This window comes from Sciurus vulgaris, assembly GCF_902686455.1.
Source record: "Sciurus vulgaris genome assembly, chromosome: 10".
Taxonomy (NCBI): domain Eukaryota; kingdom Metazoa; phylum Chordata; class Mammalia; order Rodentia; family Sciuridae; genus Sciurus; species Sciurus vulgaris.
This window is the reverse complement of record NC_136470.1, coordinates 144,788,117-144,808,617: the sequence shown is the minus strand read 5'-3', so window position 1 is coordinate 144,808,617 and position 20,501 is coordinate 144,788,117. Positions and strand designations below refer to the sequence as shown.

At 34.9% G+C, this 20,501-nt stretch overlaps 1 protein-coding gene and 1 pseudogene across 11 annotated transcripts in view; one reads left to right on the top strand and one right to left on the bottom strand.

The window, feature by feature from the left end:
* Positions 1 to 20,501, bottom strand: part of LOC306637981 (uncharacterized protein) — a 108,321-nt gene that overhangs the window by 17,923 nt on the left and 69,897 nt on the right. For 7 of the 10 annotated variants that reach the window (XR_013757330.1, XM_079100987.1, XM_079100984.1 and 4 more), the window contains one exon: positions 11,612 to 11,738. The exons of the other annotated variants lie outside the window; for them this stretch is intronic. Coding sequence is in view for 6 of the 7 variants with exons in the window: in XM_079100987.1 (XP_078957113.1) it covers positions 11,612 to 11,738 (127 nt within the window). In the remaining variant the exon portion in view is untranslated. The remainder of the gene's footprint in view (positions 1 to 11,611; positions 11,739 to 20,501) is intronic. 10 annotated transcript variants of the gene reach the window in all.
* On the top strand, positions 1,170 to 4,528 carry LOC306670440 (ankyrin repeat domain-containing protein 46-like; annotated as a pseudogene). The gene is made up of 3 exons: positions 1,170 to 1,183; positions 2,785 to 3,345; positions 3,587 to 4,528. The product of its transcript is annotated as an ankyrin repeat domain-containing protein 46-like (transcript).

Sequence of the window (20,501 nt, the reverse complement as noted above, 5' to 3'; positions counted from 1 at the left end):
AAAAACCTAATCAATAAATGGGCAAGAAATCTTAACATGTCCTTCTCAAAATAAGAAACAGGAAGGATCATCAAGTATATAAAAATCAGGCCAATATCTCTAGCAATTAGAGAAATGCAAAATACAACTATACTGAGATTCCCCCATACTCCAGTCTGAATGGCAATTACCAAGAATACATGTAACAACAAATGTTGGCATGGATGAGGGGAGAAGGGGATGCACTTATATTGTGGAAAATTGGAGCAAGCTGTATGGAGATTCCTCAAAAATTAAGAATGAGCATTGGAGGCTGAGGCAGGAGGTTTATGAGTTCAAAACCAGTCTCAGCAACATAGTGAGGCCCTTAGCAACTCAGTGATATTTTGCCCCTAAATTAAAAAGAAAATCATTAAAAGGGCTGGAGGTGTGACTCAGTGGTTAAGCACCTCCAGGTTCAATTCCCAGTGAAAAATAAACTAGGAATGGAACCACCATTTGAACCAGTTACATATCCAAAGTATTTAAAATGAGCATGGTGCAACGGCACGGTTGCTTTAATGTTTACAACAGCACAATTCACAATAGCTTAGGTATGGAACAAAGCTAGAAGCACATCAACAAATGAATGAATAAAAAAATCATGGTATAGGGAGTGTAGGAATGGAAAATACAGTAAATCTAACCTAATCTTCCTATGTACCCATATGAAAATCCCTAAGTGAATTCCACCAGCATGACCACCCACAAGAATTGGCCCTAATTACAATAAAATATATTCCATACTTGTATAATTTTATCAAAATGGATTTGAATGTCATATATTACTAAGAACAAATAAAAACATAAAATAAACTTCATAAAATTGTACTGAAAAAATTGACTTGTGAGAACTTCCAAAACCATCTTAGATTTTATAGAACCTCAGAGGAGCACACTAGAGTGAGTCACATAGTAGAGAAAAAGAAAATGTTTTACTTTGATCAACAGAGTCATTCCTAAACCACAGTAGGTCATTGTGTAATAAGAAAAGACTATCAACCCCTTTATTCTCCCAAGACCAAAAAGGAAGTGTGAAAAAAACAAACAGCTATGACTTTCTTGACAACTTTATGCAAACTAGTTTTTGTCTCCACAGGGACCTGGAGATAACAGGTAGATTTTGAAATAGAGTGCCAAAGACATTGATCATGGGTTCAAAAAAGTATTGCTTCTTAAGAAGAAATATGGGCATTTATAGTGGGAGAAATGCACACACACACACACACACACACACACACACACACACACACACACACATCTACAGAAGATACAGCATAAAAACTGGCTTGAGGGGCAACAAAAGCCTATCACAGCTGATTTCAGCATGACCGGAATGAAGTCAAACCATACAAATCACCAAAAAGGACGGACTTTTTAATGTTCATACTTTTTGTTATTTATTAACTGATTACACATAACTTTTATGTACATCATGTTTTATGGCACAAAAATGACAAAATATAGTTAATTAATACATGCATTATTTTATGAAATGCGGGGGCATCCAGAATTTCATCCAGTGCTTGACAAAGATACTCTGGAGGATGTTTGCAAAGGCTCATCCTAAAGGGAATTGCCGGATGTTTTGCTCTGGAGCATGGTGTTTTTTCTGATGTGTTTTTCTGGTAATATATTACTCATTTCAGTCTGAACGGATTGCTTAAGGGGACGAGGGGAATACAACAGAAATTCCAGAGAATATTACCTATAATCTGAAAAACATTAGGTCTTTACCACTAACAAAGTAAAAAATAATTTTGCAACCATGCAATGAGTCCCTGAAAGCCTCTGGAGAAAATAGATATAGATCTGCCTTTGTCTGCAACAAGCTGGTTAAATTCTAATGATGGTTTTGTTTATGTGTGGTGGTGGGGTAAAATAATAAAGTTTCACAACATTCCTTCCTTCCTACAAAGAATAGGTCACCCCTATAATAAACGTTGGTGCACAATGCCCTGTTCTGGAAAAAAAGAGCTATATAAGACAATGTAATTTATTCAGTAAGAAAAAAAAAAAAACTTGGCCATGAGAACCACTGCGACTGCTGCCCTCCTGTAGCCCTTAACTCAGCAATTTAGATATTAACAAGATGGACCTAGTAGAGATGGTCACAAGAGATTACTTGTCTATCGCTTTAACCGTGAGAATAATAAGAATAGTCTTAGGTCACATAGAGTTTAGATATTAAGGAAATAAACATTGTATTAGCTAATTGACGTAGTGAAATATTCTTAAAACAATTGTGATTAGGTAAGGATAATCTGTAAGGTTGCTGTTTTCTGCCTATGCTTTGGAAACTTCTTTAATATTAACTACAAGACTGCCGTTATAGCCTGAAGAAAAATGTATATAAACCCAGCCTTCCCCAGAATAAAGTGGGATTGATTGCACCAGAACTAGAGTCTGTGTCTTTCATTCTCCATCCATCGCTGACGCTGTCTCCCTGCGCCCCATTTACCTGTGTGGAACCCATGGACTCCTGCTAGAGCTGGACCCCAGCAATGTAATAAGATTTATTTTTAGTAAACTTTACATACATTCTAGTAGTACTCATTAAAAACAATATACGAGTGGCTGGGCCCTCCTCCCTTTGCAACCTGCAGACAGGTGCTGTTGCTATCACTACTGCTTGTCTTGCAGATGCTTCCTGGCATTTTACTGAGTATTTTTGTTGAACCTGCTTAAGAATTCAGAAAAAACTGCTGAGTGACTACTGGAGGAAAGGTCTAATCTGACAGCTGATGCATATTCCATCCACATTAGAACAAGGTCCTACATTTTTGTAAATATACTTCTCAAACTAATGTGTCCTTGCTACAAGCTTCTATTGATGGAGAATTTAACTACACTAAGAGGCTTCAGGAAAGTGACTTTGACTCAAATATCTGTGGCAGCAGAGGCAGAACAGGCCTTCACCTTGCAGCAGCCCAAGAGAATGTAGCCATCAGCCAGATTTTGCATAAATTTGGTGCTGATCTGCTGACTACTGATCATCAAGGAAACACAGCTCTTCACCTCTGTGGCCATGTGGATTCCATTCAATTCTTAGCTTTCAATGGACTCAAAATTGATATATGCAATCATCAAGGTGCAACTCCTTTAGTTCTGGCAAAGTGCAGGGGAGTGAATAAAGATGTGATCCGATTGCTGGAATCTTTGGAAGAACAGGAGATAAAAGGTTTTCACAGAGGAAACCACTCAAACTGGAGACCATGCAGATGGCTGAGAGTAAAAGTACCACAGAAAGCCATTCTCTCCTCAATCCCACCCTACAGCCAGGTGAAGGGGTCCTGTCCAGCTTTTTTTTTTTATTATTATTTTATTGTAAACAAATGGGATACATGTTGCCTCTCTGTTTGTACATGGTGCAAAGGCATACCATTTGTGTAATCATAAATCCACATACAATAATGTTGTTTGATTCATTCTGTTATTTTTTCCCCTTCCCCCCACCCCTCCCACCCCTCTTTACCCTCTATACAGTACTTTCTTCCTCCATACTTGCCCCCCTCCCTAACCCTAACTCTAACCCTAACACTAACCCTTCCCTCCCCCCCCTGTCCAGCTTTTGAACCGCTTGGCAGGAATTTGTAGAGGATCTGGGCTTTGGGAGGGTCCTGCTCCTGATCTTTGCCATTGCTTTGCTGTCTCTTGGCATTGCCTACTATGTGAGTGGAGTGCTGCCCTTCATGGAAAAACCAGCCTGAACTGGTGCATTAAAGGAGCTCAAAGAGGTGAGGCCAATGCCTATTTCTTGACTCCCAATATTGATTCCCAGTTTCTCAGAACTTTTCTTAGTGCAAGGCAGTGAGGGCTGAACATTTTTCTTTATGCACTTTTACCTACTGTCATTCTTTTAGAAGAATAATGTGTTCACTTGAACTTCATACTGTAGTCAACTATAGTGCATCCTAATGCTACCTCTGACTCAACCTGACTTCTTAAGAAAATGTGCCCATAGCCTTGTGTAATAAAAACACGGAAATGACTAGAGAATAGAAGCTAAAGGAAGAGAGTAGAAGTTCTTAGGATGAAAACCTTACACTGATCTTGGACCAATTGAAGTATTCAAAAGGAAAAAAGCCTTCCATTTATGAATGTTTTGAGTGGTGGGTTTAGTTTTGTTTATTTTTGCAAGAGCTCCTTTTTTCTTTTTATTTACTTTCTCTGGGGAGAGGACAAAACCTCTGAACTTAGAGTACATTTTTAAAATCCTGTATGGCACTTTAATATTGCTAGAATCTGTTTGGTTTATTTTAACATTTTGAAGTCTGATCACAAACCAAACAAAACTTTCAAAATGAGCTATATTTTCTTCAGAACTGATCGACTTAATCTTTGCTTTAGGGTGACTTTGATTTATTGCAAACTGCTTTGCTTGTTAGTGTCTGTGAAAAATCAGCTTCAGGAGTTCACTTTGCTCACTTTCTACTTTCCCCTTGTGTATATTTTAGAGGTGTCCTTTCCTCTAAAATGTGGTCAGAAAACTCCTTTTCTGCTTAATAGTTAGCAGGGAGAAAAATTCTAATATTTAATATCACTAGAATTCTCTAGTGCTACTACAGTGGAAGCATCATTTCTATAAGCTAGCTGTGCATCACAGTTGTAACATAATTATTTAATGTGCAGTTCTATTTAGAGGCCTGTCAGACTTGTCATTGTAGCCCTTTCCACATGGGTGACTCTTGAATGATAGGAACAGGTGGAGTACTCAGTCAACAGACCTAAGCTGTACTGTACTGTCATAAGCTCTTTGACTCATAACATTATGATCACTGAAATCTGGTTCACAAACTATATTGCAGGTTTCAGCAGTGTGTTTGAAGACCTCTTTTGTTAATGTTTCTATATGTATAAATCATTTCTTCTGTTATTACAAAAGAATCTGAATGCTTAATAAATGTTCATTGAGTGAAGTCTGAAAATTGTAGTGAAAGTATTAATGGTTTTATTTTCTAGAACAACAGGATTTAAGTTACTGCTAGTTGAATTGTTGTTAGAATTAGAAATCACTGGTAGAGTAAAATTGGTACTTGTGATTCTTTTTGCTCCTTGATATTTCCTCCTTTACATATATTTATCTGGTATTGAAACTTTTTTTCTTTTGGGTGGCTTTATTCTCCCCTAAAAAGCTGTTTTAAAATACCTGAATACTGTTTTGTTTCAGGATCATCTTGTAAAGTCTTGCTTTTAGGTTAGATACAAACAAAATTAATCATACTTGGTATAACTACAGCAAAAACAAAACAAAACAAAACAAAAAAAACACCTCCAATTCAAAGTATATTCAGAATAAAAACTTTACATTTGTTTGTAATTCTAAACATACAAAACCAGTTAATATATGTAACTACATTACACTTACTTGCAGGGCTGGGGATATAGCTCACTGGGTAGAGTGCTTGCTTTGCAAGCAAAGGCCCTCAGTTCAATCCCCAGCATCACGAAAAATAAAATAAAATAAAAACTTTGACATTACCTCTAATATTTCTCTAATCCTAGCTCCTAAATTCAACTTGTTCAGATTTCACATGAGTAAAGTGATGTAAGAATTAACTTTTTATCTTATTTTTTCCCTCCTTTTCCTTTATGAGGGGAGTGTAATTGGGATTGAATACAGGGGAAGTTTTCCACTGAGTTATTTCCCCAGTCCCTTTTACTTTTTTTTTTTTTCAAATTATTCTTTTTAGATTTTATGGGGTGCTGATGATTGAAACCACTAGATCACACGTGGTAGGAAACTGCTCTAGCACTGAGCTTCAACCACAGTCCCCCCAGGCCTTTTCTAGATTGTTCACTTTTGAGACAGGATATCACCAAGAAACTTGCAGTCATTCTGCCTCAGATTCCCACTTATCTCACTTATCTGGAATTGTAGGCACATGTCTTTTTATCTGAACTATTGTTTATTTATTTAGTAATTTCCAAACATTTTCAAAAGAACTCTAATCATCTACTGTAAACTTGTTTTTAAGTAGAAAAATCTCAGTGGAAATAATAGCACACAAGGAAAAAAGGGAAACGAATCAATCAAAGCAACAATATAAAACTAGTAGAAAGAGACCATAAGAATGTGAAAGTTATGAATTTTCTAAACAAGACTAAATAACCATTTCTGTGATATTCAATGTGCTGATCAAGAATTAAAGTAAATAAAAATTAAAACAACTTTATGATTTCATCTTAGTCCAATTAGAATGGCTACTACCAAAAATACAAATAACAATACAAGTTGGCCTGGATTTGAGGAAAAAAGCACACTTTTATATTGCTGGTGGAATTTCAAATTGAAATGGACCTATGTTTTGATCCAGTTGTCCCAAGCCTTGGTTTTTACCCAAAGGATTTAAAATTAGCATACTAGAGTAACACAAAGACATCAATATTTATAGCAGTTCAGTTCCCGACTGCTAGATTGTGGACCCAAACTAAATGTCCTTCATAAGATAAACTGATAAAGAAACTGTGGTATATATAGTCCATGGAATATTATTCAGCCATAAAGAAGAAAAATATTATGACATTTGCAGATAAATGGATAAAATTGGAGAATATTATGCTAAGTAAAATAAGCCAGTCCCAAAAAACCAAAGGCTGAATGTTTTCCCTGATAAGGGATGATGATATATAATGGGGGCGGGGAGGTTGTGGGTGAGAGACAAATGGAGGAACATTAGATTATGTAGAAGAAAATGAGAGGAAGGGGGTATGAAAAATGGTGGAACGAGACAGACATTACCACCCTATATACAGATATGATCACACGAATGATATAAATCTACATTGTGCACAAATAGAAAGAAAAAGATGTACACCATTTGTGTACAATGAATCAAAATGCAGTCTGTAAAAATTTTAAAACATTAATAAAAATTAAAAATTAAAATTAAAACAGAAGTAAAGTAAATGAAATTGAGAGAAAAAAATTACCAATAGAAATCAGCAGAAATTATGTACATAAAATGTTTCTTAAGAAATCAGGTAAGGGAAATTGAAAATGTGAGGAAGAAAAGATATCAAACATTAAGAAGCACAATGATTTCCAACAAGGGTAAACATAAAAAATTCAAAATAAAGCACATATTATCAAAGTTTCAAAATTCATATACAAATTTTGAAAGGATCAAAAGATAAGAGATGTATCACTTACAAGGACATCTACAAAATTATTAGTTGATTTTTTTTACTGGAAGACTTCCTGAAAAGAATTGGAACATATAATTCAATGAACAAAAAAAAAAAAAAAAGAAAGAAAAAAACTAACGTCCATAAATAGTATATCCAAAATCACTATTCTTCAATAGTAAAGAAAAAGAAAACATATCAAGATACACAAATGCTGAAAAAGTTTCTGACTTCTAGACCTATCCTACAAGAAATTCTATAGAGAATCTTTTCAATTGAAAGTAAAATAAATCTTCAAAAAACAAATCATTTAAAATCTGAAAACTTACTGGAAAAAGAACAAATACACACAAATATGAATTCTATTACACTGTAATGATAATACAAAATACAATTTTCTTATAGAATTTCAAAGACAAAAGCAAGGCTATCATAAACCTATTAGCATACAATATGAAAATAGCTGTGAAATCAATAAGAACATTAAGAGGACATGCAAAGATGTTGATTTTTATATGGAATTTTAGTAAATTAAGTATCAATACATAATGTAGTTATATAATCCCAATTTAATGGCAAAATAACCATAAAATATATAAAGAGAATATGGTGAGACTTCAAAGCATGTCACAATAATAATCTATGTACCAAAAATTAACACAAATAAAAAAGTAGGAAAAACTTCATAAGAAATAGAGAAAACAACTTACAAAGTAACAGTAATAAGTTCATTATTTTCAGTAATTTATCTAAGTATAAATGGATTATTATTAAACACCAATCAGAACGCAAAACATGACAAATGAGATTAAATCTCAAAATTCTTGTTTGGTTTCTACATGAAATTTTATTTAAATTTATGATCAATTTTAGTAAAAGGGAAATGATGAAAAGGATATTGCATGCAAAGATAAAAAAAAGAAATCAGAGATGGCCATAATTATGTAAAACAATTAAGCAAAAAGTTATGTGAGATAAAAGGCTTTCTAAGTGCAAATATTATGAAAAGAGAAAACTAGAATATTATATAAAGATAGAAAACATCACTCTCTAAAAACTTAAAATAATAGTAAATACATGTTTAACTTGCATTGTACTTACAAATATAGAGAGGCCACCTTGAGAGAATTGACAGAAATAGTGACACAGTAATATTTGGAGACACCAATCCCCAATGACTGAAACAGAGAATAAAACCGGGCAAAATGGTAAACAGGGACTAGAAGACTTCAGGAACTAGTATAAATCAACTAGACTTTCAGACCCAATCTTCTCAATAGCTCATGAAATATTCTAGATTGACCAGCTTAAAAGCAGAAAGTACCTTAAGAAATGACAGTATTTAAATGACTTTATAAACAAACTCTAGTAAATTAGAAATCAAAAGGGGAAGTGACATTTAAACTCCAAAAATGTGTGGCAATGGTGCACTCTTAAACATGGGCTCATTTAAGAAATGAAAGATAAAATTAGATATTGTCTGTACTACTGAAATGATCTAGAGACTCCTGGTATAAGCTATCAAAATTTCAATATTACTTTTTTCAAACACAGAAAGACTGTGTTTAAAAATCTTGTGGAATTACAAGTGCTCTAAATAATTCAAAATTATTCAAAATAGAAACAAATTGGAATAATGCTTTCTGATTTATCAGGGAATAAAAGCTACAGTATTCAATAGATTAATATGGACAGGACTCAGAAAAGTAGCCATATGGAACACAACAGAGTAAATCATCACTTATATGTGTGATTTAAGACATATTTACACACTTGCAATCATTAAATCATTTAAGAGGGCCAACATGGGTAGCAAAAATAAATGTCCTTTCATATGCATGAATGAGGGCAATATGGAAAAAAAAAAACTATAAAATGTTTTTCAACTTTACAAAGATGAGAAACTGCATACCATCTATCATGTTCATCTTAAAGACATCAAGCTTACTGAAACAACCATTCATCAAAAGCCAAATCTTATGTGATTCTACTCATATGAGACATCTAAAGGAATCAAACCCTTTGCACAGAAGGAATGGTGTTGGTGATGGGAGACAAAGGAGCACTTGTTTTTTGTAAAAATCCAACTTTATTGTGGGAGATGTAAACTTCCAAGAAACATGTTGGAAAACAACTTGAATTAAAACTACTACACAATACTTGAAATATTGAAACAGTCAGTTTAGTTTTATGTGGTTTGATTGCATTTAAATTTTGAAAATACATAAAAGATAAACAGAAATGTAAAAATATTTGAAAGTCCTACTTTAAAATGCCAAATTCTTTATCCTGGACAAAAGAAGAGTTTTAATAATACATAGATGATAGGCATGCTAGTAATTCCAGATGACAGGAAGGCTGAGGAAGAATTGCAAATTTGAAGCCAGTTTGAACACTTTTGCAAGAATCTATTTCAAAATAAAAATAAAATGGGGCTATAAATGTAACTAAGGACTAGAGCACCTCTGAGTACAAACCTCAGTACATGTACATATATCTACGTTTTAATTAGATAAGCTATACAAATACCAAGATGGGGAAAAGAAACAAAAGACAGTATGCAATCATAAACAAATCAGGAGCAATGTATATAAAAGCAAGTAAAACATGTAATTCTAAGAGAACAGGCACATGCCTCATGCATATTTCTACTTACATTGTTCCAAAATGTGAAGTAGGCAATTTATATTCAATCATAATGTATAACATTACAAAAATAAACACATTATTTATTGATGGGAGGAAACCTACGTCTCAATAGTGAACCTATTCTAAACAATGGAACACAAATGGGCACCAGAATAATAGAAAATTTAATCCATAAAATCATCAATAACCATATTATTTTAAAAATCTTGTTTACAGTACTAATTTTTAGTCACAACTATGCACTCACAAAGAACTGGAATTGTGAGAAGGAAACACTCATTACATGGCAGAGAATATTAACAGAAAACCCAGATCAATAAAGAGTCCTGAGGTGAAAATTTAAGTGAATAACTATTTAAATCATATTAGAGAAACTGTTTTAGGATATTAATATATTGCAATGATTTAACCTAGAGACATTCACAAATGTAAACAGGTATTCTAGTGGCCTTCAAAATCAATAGAGATGTCAGACCATGCAGATCCTAATAGACAAAGGGGGGTACTTTGGCTGTTGCTTTGAATATACTCAGGGATCACTGAGGGAAAGAAGAACCCTAAAAGGATTTGAAATTATGATAAGCATAGGGAGGGGCATGCTTTTATGACTGCAAGACAGATAAAACTAGGTTTCTGAAATTAATTTCTGTTGGGTTAGAGTTTCTCAATTAACATATTAAAATGTGGTTTCCTCCTTCACCTTGGCACCTATTTTCAGTAATCTTTGGTTTTATTCATATCTACCTACCTGTCTATATGGCTGCTCTTATATTTTGGATGTGAAGTATCCCCAAATGCTCATGTGTGAGATAATGTGAAAAGGTTGCGGGTGAAGTGATTGGGTTATGCGAGCATTAACCCAAACAGAGAATTAATCCTTGGATAAAGTTAACTGAGCTCTAGGTAGCTGTGGTCTTGTAGGGTTGAATGGAGGAGGTGGGTCATTGGAGGCACACCTCTAGGGTACATATTTTGTCTCTTTATCTGGTCTCTGGACTCTGTACCTCTCAGCATGCAATCATCATGTGAACCACGTTCCTCCACCAAACCCTTTCAGCATGATGTTCAGCCTCCTGTGAAGCCCCAAGAAATGGAGCTGGCTATTTATGGAGAAGGACCTTTGAAACCATTGAGCTACAAGTAATCTTTTTGTCCTTAAAATGATCTTTTCAGATCTTTTGGTCACAGCAGCAGAAAACAATAAAAACCTATTTAAAACAGCTACTGTCTCTTGTCTCTTTAGATTCCATGGATCTTTCCTTTGGTCCATATAGGTGACTAGGAATGGCTTGGAGACAGTGAGGACTATATACAGGAAAATGGATTGACTGTTGGGAATTCTCTGTGTAATTACTGATGTCTATGTCCTAGTACTGTGTTCATTAGAGTAAGACCAGATTCCGGAAAATTATTTCCCCAAATATTGTTTCCTGACAGACTCATTAAATTATATATATAAAAAAAAAATTCACTCTTGAAAACCAGAGCACAATTTCCAACTATCAACTGTAAAGGGAATGAATCAAAGATAAGAAAATACATTGGACTTAAGGGGTATGTCACAATATATTATGATGTAAAATTTCTTTTACAAATCTGAAGTGAGGGATGTACATCATATCAAGAAAGAATGAGGTTAAACATAAAAAGAAATAATTAATATTTTACTGTCCATATCAATAATTTTCCAATATATTCCCATGAAAGTATGTATCTGAAACTGATTTGTGTACACGGACCTACCAAGAGATACTCTACAAAGGAAGGACATTTAATACTGTTAGTGAATCAAGATTCTGAAGGGAAGCTCACTCACCCAGAAAGACCAGGTTTCTGTAGTTCTCCAACATCACATCTCTGTATAATTTCTGCTGAGCCAGGTCCAGGTATTCCCATTCCTCTTGAGAGAAACCAATAGCCACATCCATGAATGTCAATGGTTTCTAAAATAAGAATAAACATATAAATGACACTTTGACCATATTATCATTCACAGAGGTTTTAACTTAACCCAATGAGTGTTAAGAGAACTGGTTCTGAAAAAGGTGAGGAACCTCAATGATTCAATAAGATATTTTAACAAAGCTTGTTTGTCTAATGTATTATGTAACTCTGAGGAAAGAGGAAGATAGAAGTCCAAAAGAAGTGTATATCTATACTTTTGTGAACTAAAATGTAAAATTAAAATAAAAGAATATATTTGTATATTTTGTGTATTTCTGAGATGAGAAAATTATACTGAGTTAGATGATTGCTTCCCAAATTGTAATGAGCACAAACATGGATTGGATGTGTTGCTAATGCATAGATGGAGTCACTAGTCCTGGGACAGGATCTAGGTTTCTGAGTATGTAGCAAGCTCTCTATTGATGTCAGTTGCACTAGTCCAAGAATAACAATGAGGTAGAACACTAAAGAAGAGTTCATTCATGAATCTGAATTCAAATATTTTAAGCAGTTTGTACATTTTGCTACAATATCAAATAGCAACAAGAATCCTTTTATATCATTTCAAATATACACCTGTCACTCCAAGAATTTGTCATAACTTTTTTCTTTTAATTTGTCATATCTTAATGCATACACCCAAAACAATCTATTGACAGCGGTTATAGTTTTTTTTTTTTTTTTTTTTGTAATCTTTGAGGACATATTGTCAAACATCCAATTAATGCTTTTCCTGTTTTTTTTGCAAGTTGACCTTGCCTACAATTCATAAAAAGGTACATAAATATCAAAATAAGGTCTGAAATTAAAAGAATTTTCATAGAAGTTATTGACAGTTATAACTGAGGAGAGTAATGCAAACATATTAAGGAGGCAACAAAATCAAATTGATTAAATTTTACATTTTAGTACATATGGGAAAAGAGCAAATTTTTATGCACTAAAACAAGACAACCTTTCATGTAAATAAAAATAAAAATATTCAGTTTTTTAAAATTATAATTCAACTTGGGATTGATGCTTTGTTGAAGACACTACTGAGATATAACATTGAAGAAAAGAATAAAAAAGTGAGAATTTCTGAGTCTTTTTTTATAGTTTTCACTTATCATCTATGACCTATACTTTAGAATATTAATGTACTGAGAAATAGGCTTCATTAAGCTGTTTCTTTTACTGAAAATGTAAGGAGATTTGAATGTGTATGCCTTTGACCTTGAGGTAGAATAAAATGAAAACATACAAAGCTATGGTTTCCTTCAAGCCTCCAGTTACAAAGCCAACGTGTAGTAAACAAACATGAGAGTTTTTTTTTTTCTCCAAAGCAAGTCACAAGTAAAGAAAAATTAAAAAAAAATTTTCTGTATAAAACATGGTGGTTTACATAGAGCATTTAAAAAAATTCTAAGGAGATACTTAATAAAGTCAAATTCATTATCATTATTGGGAAAAATCTGGCAGATAGATTTTATGTAAAGTGTCAATGCACACAAAAGGACAGCATCATGATTTCGATATGAGTGGCCACAAGGAAGCAAAATGAAATTAAAAGTAGAGCATAATGACAACCTTCTTCTGATAAAAGTTTTACTTGATGTTTGATCTGTGTTTCATGCTATAGAAGTGCTAAAGGGTAGTTGAATAGACACTTTAATATTCTATTGAGTGTCTTCTTTTCCTGGTTTGCTTTAGTATAATAAACATCTTTCTAATATGAACTATGAGAAAACAATTCTGATTTAATGAAAGGGATGCCAAAAGATTCAAGATTAATGTCATCCATTATGAGCATGTAAAACTGAGGGAAAGATCACTGAATTGGGCTCAAAGAATTTTACCCCCATGGGAGATGTAAGGGTCAAGTCTACAGATGTTGATAGGAAAGATGAAGAAAGGTGGACTCTTAGAGCATGGGTTTCCAGCTGGAAACTGTTCCGTGCTCACTATGTCAACTTTTTCTCCCAGTCCTCTCAGACTGATTGTCTAGGTTAGTATGGTACACATCATGCTTGTCATAGTAAAGGAAGTGATGGGTTGACCCAGTAGCAGTGTTGGAAATCTTTCCATGTCACACTTGGACAGTGCTCCTCCAAGGAAGATGGACAGAGGCAAAGAGGTACTGGCACCAAGTGAGGGCATGGCACAGGGTGCTGGAAAGTTCAGAGGAGCCAGAGGCCCAGGTGGCAGGACAAGCCTGGAGAGCAATAAACTCCTATGGCCATGACAGTCTGCAAAGCCCACACAAGGGACAGCAGTCCAAACCTCCTTATGCCTGAGTGAGTAGAAGCAGAAAGACAAGGACTTCCCTAACCTGTCTCTCACATAGGACTGACACAGCCCCATTAAGCACATGGTGGGAAATTTGGGAGAGTGGTGGACAAAGTAGCCCAGTTTTGTTCAGGACAGCATGACAGACAGGATCCATCTTGTTTCTGAGGTGAGCTCATTCATCTCCATCCCTGAAAGACTTTGGACATGCACAAAGCTGCAGGACATCTTGCTGGCTAAGAACTTTGGAAATCTTCCTCTAGTGAGACTGGGCAGTTGTGGTATGGTAGGGGAGGGGGTTTCCTTGAGATATCAGCTGAGGAGTAGATGGATAGGGATTTCCAGAGACTTCAGAGCCCATGACTGGTCTGATAGGAACCATGATTCAGTGCTATAAATTTGGCCTGATTTGCCAAATGAGGAAGTTCCTTCCTGACTCCTCTAGGCAGGGAAGACAAAAAAAACAGGCCTTGCCAAGACTCATGTGGGTGAAAAGTGACCAAGAAAAGATAGATTCAGGCTCCCTGAATGCAATGGGGAGTGATTCTCTTCTAATTATTCTCTTTCAAAACTTAATTACCATAGGCAATGAATGGAATCCTCTTTTAATGTGCATTTTGTTAATTCTTAAATTTGATGGAGTATCCAGATGGAATGTAAAAATAATAAGCACGATTTACTTCCTTAGCAATATCTAATGACTCTACAATAGCAAATGCAAATCTATGGTACTATTACATTTAAATGTCAAAAAGAAAATATGTTCAACACTACAGGTCATGAATCCATCACATCAATAAAAATGAAGTGTGCAAATTGAGGGGGGTGCTCCTATAATAAAGGGCTACAAATTAACTTTTGTAAAGGAAATAAAGTAGTTTAAGACATGTTACCAAAAAAAATAAATAGTAGGAAAGGAAGTTTGCAAATTTAAAATACATGCTATTTTGGAAGAAAAATGCAGCCCCAGACCTGGAACACACCTGAAAACCAGCTACATCTGCTTTCTTCTTCCCTAGACTTCTTTCTCAGGAGTGATTACCTACGATTCAAATCTATCTCTTAAAAATTGGCTTCTACATGTATCAGAACACATGGACCTTCATAGAACAACTTTTGTAGGCTCAAGACTAGTTTTTTTTTATTGTAAACAAAAGGAATACATGTTGTTTCTCTGTTTGTACATGGAGTAAAGGCATACCATTTGTGTAATCATAAAATTACATAGGGTAATATTGTTTGATTCATTCTGTTATTTTTTCCCCTTCCACCCCACCCCTCCCACTTCTCTTTCCCCTCTATACAGTCCTTACTTCCTCCATTCTTGCCCCATTCCCTAACCTTAACCCTAACCCTAACCCTTACACTAACCCCTCCCACCACCCATTATGTGTCATCAGCCGCTTATCAGCAAGATCACTCATCCTTTGGTTTTTTGAGATTGGCTTATCTCACTTAGCATGATATTCTCCAATTTCATCCATTTGCCTGCAAATGCTATAATTTTATCATTCTTTATGGCTGAGTAATATTCCATTGTACACATATACCACAGTTTCTTTATCCATTCATCAATTGAAGGGCATCTAGGTTGGTTCCACAATCTGGCTATTGTGAATTGAGCAGCTATGAACATTGATGAGGCTGTGTCTCTGTAGTATGCTGATTTTAAGTCTTTTGGGTATAGACCAAGGAGTGGGATAGCTGGGTCAAATGGTGGTTCCATTGCAAGCTTTCTGAGGAATCTATATACTGCTTTCCAGAGTGGCTGCACTAATTTGCAACCCCACCAGCAATGTATGAGTGTACCTTTTCTCCACATCCTCTCCAACATCTATTGTTGCTTGTGTTCTTGATAATCGCCATTCTAATTGTGGTGAGATGGAATCTTAGGGTAGTTTTGATTTGCATTTCTCTTATTACTAGAGATGTTGAACATTTTTTCATATATCTGTTGATTGCTTGTACATCTTCTTCTGTGAAGTGTCTGTTCATTTCTTTAGCCCATTTGTTGATTGGGTTATTTATATTCTTCATGTAGAGTTTTTGAATTCTTTACATATTCTGGAAATTGGTGTTCTATCTGAAGTATGAGCGGCAAAGATTTTTTCCCACTCTGTAGGCTCTCTCTTCACATTACTGATAGTTTCTTTTGCTGAGAGAAAGCTATTTAGTTTGAAGCTATCCCAGCTGTTGATTCTTGCTTTTATTTCTTGGGCTATGGGAGTACTGTTGAGGAAGTCTGAGCCTAAGATGACATGTTGAAGATCTGGACCTGCTTTTTCTTCTATAAGATGAAGGGTCTTTGGTCTGATTCTGAGATCCTTGATCCATTTAGAGTTGAGTTTTGTGCAGGGTGAGAGATAGGGGTTTAATTTCATTCTGTTGCATATGATTTTCCAGTTTTCCCAGTACCATTTGTTGAAGGGGCTATAATTTCTCCATTGCATATTTTTGGCACCTTTGTCTAGTATGAGAAAATTGTATTTATTTAGGTTTGTGTCCATGTCCTCTATTCTGTACCACTGATATACCTTTCTATTTTGGTACCAATACCATGCCACTTTTGTTACTATTTCTTTGTAGTAGAGTTGAAGATCTGGTATTGTGATACCCCCTGCTTTGCTCTTTCTGCTAAGGATTGCTTTAGCTATTCTGGGTTTCTTATTGTTCCAGATAAAATTTCATAATTGCTTGCTCTTTTTATGTAAGGTACATCATTGGGATTTTAATTGGAATTGCATTGAATCTGTATAGCACTTTTGTTAGTATGGCCATTTTGGCCATATTAATTCTGCCTACCCAAGTTTGCTGATGACATGATTATATATTTAGAGGAACCCAGAAATTCCACCAGAAAACTTTTAGAACACATAAGTGAATTCAGTAAAGTAGTAGGTTACAAGATCAATGCTCATAAATCCAATGCATTTTTATACATAAGTGATAAATCTTCAGAAAGAGAAGTTAGGAAAACTACCCCATTTACAATAGCCTCAAAAAAAAAAAATACTTGGTAATCAATCTAACAAAAGAGGTGAAAAACCTCTACAATTAGAACTACAGAAAACTAAAGTAAGAAATAAAGAAAATCTTATAAGATGAAATGATCTCCCATGTTCTTGGATATGCAGAATTAATATTGTCAAGAGTAGTTTTAGCTGGAAGTCATGGAGCTCAGGTCTTCCCTGTACCCAATTGTATTGATACAGTTTGAATGAGAAACTGCCCACTCTGATGTGAATAAAAATATTCAAGTTCAGTGGGTTTTGCTTATGTTCCTTTGTACTAGGTATTGAACCCAGGGGAAATTGACTGATTTACCATTGATACCTCTCCTTATATTTTTGTTTTTTATTCTGAGACTGGGTCTCACTAAATTGTGAAGGCTAAGGTCAAACTTTAATTCTCCTGCATTAGTCTCCTGAGTAGCTGGGATTACAGTGTGCATGACCATGCCTGCGAAACTCAATGCTTATGTGTACAAGAGGAAAAATATGTGTAGGTTGCTTACAATATATTCCTCAAGAGGAAAAGCACAAGCATCAAGATTTTTCAGAAAATATATATGTATTTTGTTACACATAGGCTGCATCTATTTCCTGCCACTCTGACACTTGACACGGTCTGTTTGAATAAAGGACTCAACACTTGACACTGTTCTGTTTATCATCCTCCCTCTTGGACACCATAGGTGTGGCATGTCTCCATGTGTGCTTGCTTTTTAATATTAATATTCAATATATTATTTAGAAACTTATTGGGAAAACATTGGGAAGGTTTTACTGTATTGGGATGCAAAATAGTGCATAATAAAAAATTGGTAGTAGTACATAGATAAAATATATGAAAATAAACAATTGTAGCTGTGCTCAAGTTAAAAGGAGGCTGTGATTGCTTTAGTATAATAATAGATGGATAAAGAGGCATTCCTCTGAACTTGGATGTGGTGTTTAGACTTTGTTGCTTTCTTAGTTTCAATACTTGATTCTAGAGATAATTTACATAATAAAAACATTTGTTTGTCATAAATATAATTGGTGCTTTTCCTGTGTTTAGTGTAATTCTTTAAGAATCAGAACAAGATTGTAGTCTGCTATTATATGAAATTGGAATAGAATAAATATTAACTATAAGTTGATTTCTTTGTCCTTTAATAATAGTAAAAGTTTCTCACTGTTAAACACTGGAGTTCATGGTGGGAATAGTTTCTTAGAAAATCTAGTGATGTGTTTGTTCTGAAGTTTCAAGGCTGGCAGATCATGGTGCCCTCAATTTAGCTGGGAGATGAGGTTGTTTTAGTCTAGGCTGTCATACAGAGAGAATGTGTACTTTGAGAAGAAGTGTACAGTGCACTTTTGAAGGTTCTTCTTATTTTAAACTAACCATAAAATTATATGATCATCAGTAAAGAAAAATATCTATTAAAAAGGCTGGCAGAGAAAATAAAGACAGATTCAGCCTCCGAATGTCTGGTGTCTCTGTGTGCTATTACTCTACCTTTCTGAAGCCTCCCATCTACCTAGGACCTCTGACCATTAGGGCTGAAACCCGTCATACCTCCAGAGTAATAATTACTTAGTAGACAATGAATCTTATGTGAACAACTCAGGATTTGCAAAGCACTATGATATATATAATTGTTCTAGTCACCTATTTTGCTGCTGTGGCTGAAGATCTGACCATAAAATTGTAGAGGAAGAACAGTTTATTTAAGGGCTGATGGTTTCAGAGGTCTTAGTCCATAGAAGGCTGGCTCCATTCCTCAGGGATTGAGGTGAGTCTGAACATCACAGTGGAAGAGTGTGGCAGAGGGAAACAGCTCACAGTGCAATCAGAAAGCAAAAAAAGAGAGTCTCCACTCTCCAAATAAAAATACATACCCCGAAGTCATACCCCAATTTCAATCTCCTCCACCCACACCCTACCAACCCCTTCAGTTAACACAGTTAATTGCAATCAGGGCCTTAAATACCTGAGGGAGTTAGGACTCTCACAACCCAATCACTTCTTCTCTTAACCCTCTTGCACTTTCTCAAAAATGGGCTTTTGGGGGTCACCTTACATACAGAATATAACAATAATTTAGCATTAAACTGCAATATCCAGAGAATAGGATATATGATTGACAGTCACAATACCTTAGGAGAGAAAATCTGATGTGGTAAAGCCATAATTCACCAACTTATCTGACACACAAACTTGAGGAAATGTACTGATTTTTATGCAGTCACAATGGAGGAAAATTTTGTTTTCTTTTTATTTTTCTGATAGATTTTACAAAGTTCAGCTCTGGAATTTGATTTAAAATCACCTCCCAAACTGGAAAAGATGTGATAAACTTATTATCAGCATTCAGGGAAAAGAATATGGTGAAGAAAAATTTTGATTAATGTAAAGTAAGGACAATATTTTTTCTAAAATCGAGCTCTGTCCTTCTTCTTTGGATATATTTTCTAGTGTTTGAAGCTCTACAAGTAAAATCTATTTTGCAATTATTAAAAATGGAACTTGAAATAAGTGAAAAATCTTGAATTATAAACCAAGAAATGAACATACTAATTACTAGACCTACTCTTCAAGTCCACACATGGTGTCACCTGTGGTATTCTCCAATACCTATTTTTACTTACTGAAAGACATTGTGTATTCTGGAACACAAGAACATGTATGAGTTTTCCTTAGAGTTTGTTCTAATTTCCCTTCTTTCACATATCAGAGGGAAAAATAAATACTGTATTTTCCCTTTAATACCAGTGTCCAATTTATAGGCTATCAAAAATCTCCATAAAAAGGAAGAAGTGGAAAAAAATCTTTATATATTCATTTCCCAAAAGTTTTCCTATGTAGATCAAAGGGATAATAGGAAATGCTTCTAAGCCACAGACAACCACCTTATCTCCTGATAATCATCTCCCCATTCCTCTGACTGTCATCTAAGAAGAGATGACCAGACACCAATAAGGCTCTACAGAAGCCAAGAGAAATCACCCCTGTGGGCATCAAGTTTAATGCCCTGGCAGCTGTGATATTTATTGCTTGGAAAAAAGAATGATAGTGGGTGAGGAAACTACTTTAGGTTCTTTCAGTATTAGTTAACTTTTCATCTATGTGACCAAAAATACCTGACAAAAATAATTTAAAAGAGAATTTATTCATTTTGAATTGCAACTTCAAAGAATTCAATCCATGCTTGGCTGTCTCCAAGACATCAACATCATGGAAGAAAGACATGGAGAAAATCTGCTGAGCTCATGGAATCTAGGAAGTAGAGAGAGGCAGGAAGAGGTTGGAAGAAGGTAAATCTGTGCAGTGCACCTCCCAGTGACCATTTCCTCTAAGTAGGTTCTAGCTCCCAGGATGACAGGCAGATATTGACACATTCATCCACTGAAGATGTAGAACCTTATTGATTCTATATTAGCCTAAAAGTCCCATCTCTGAGTCTCACTGCACTTGTGACTAGGTTACCAACACATATTATTTGGAGG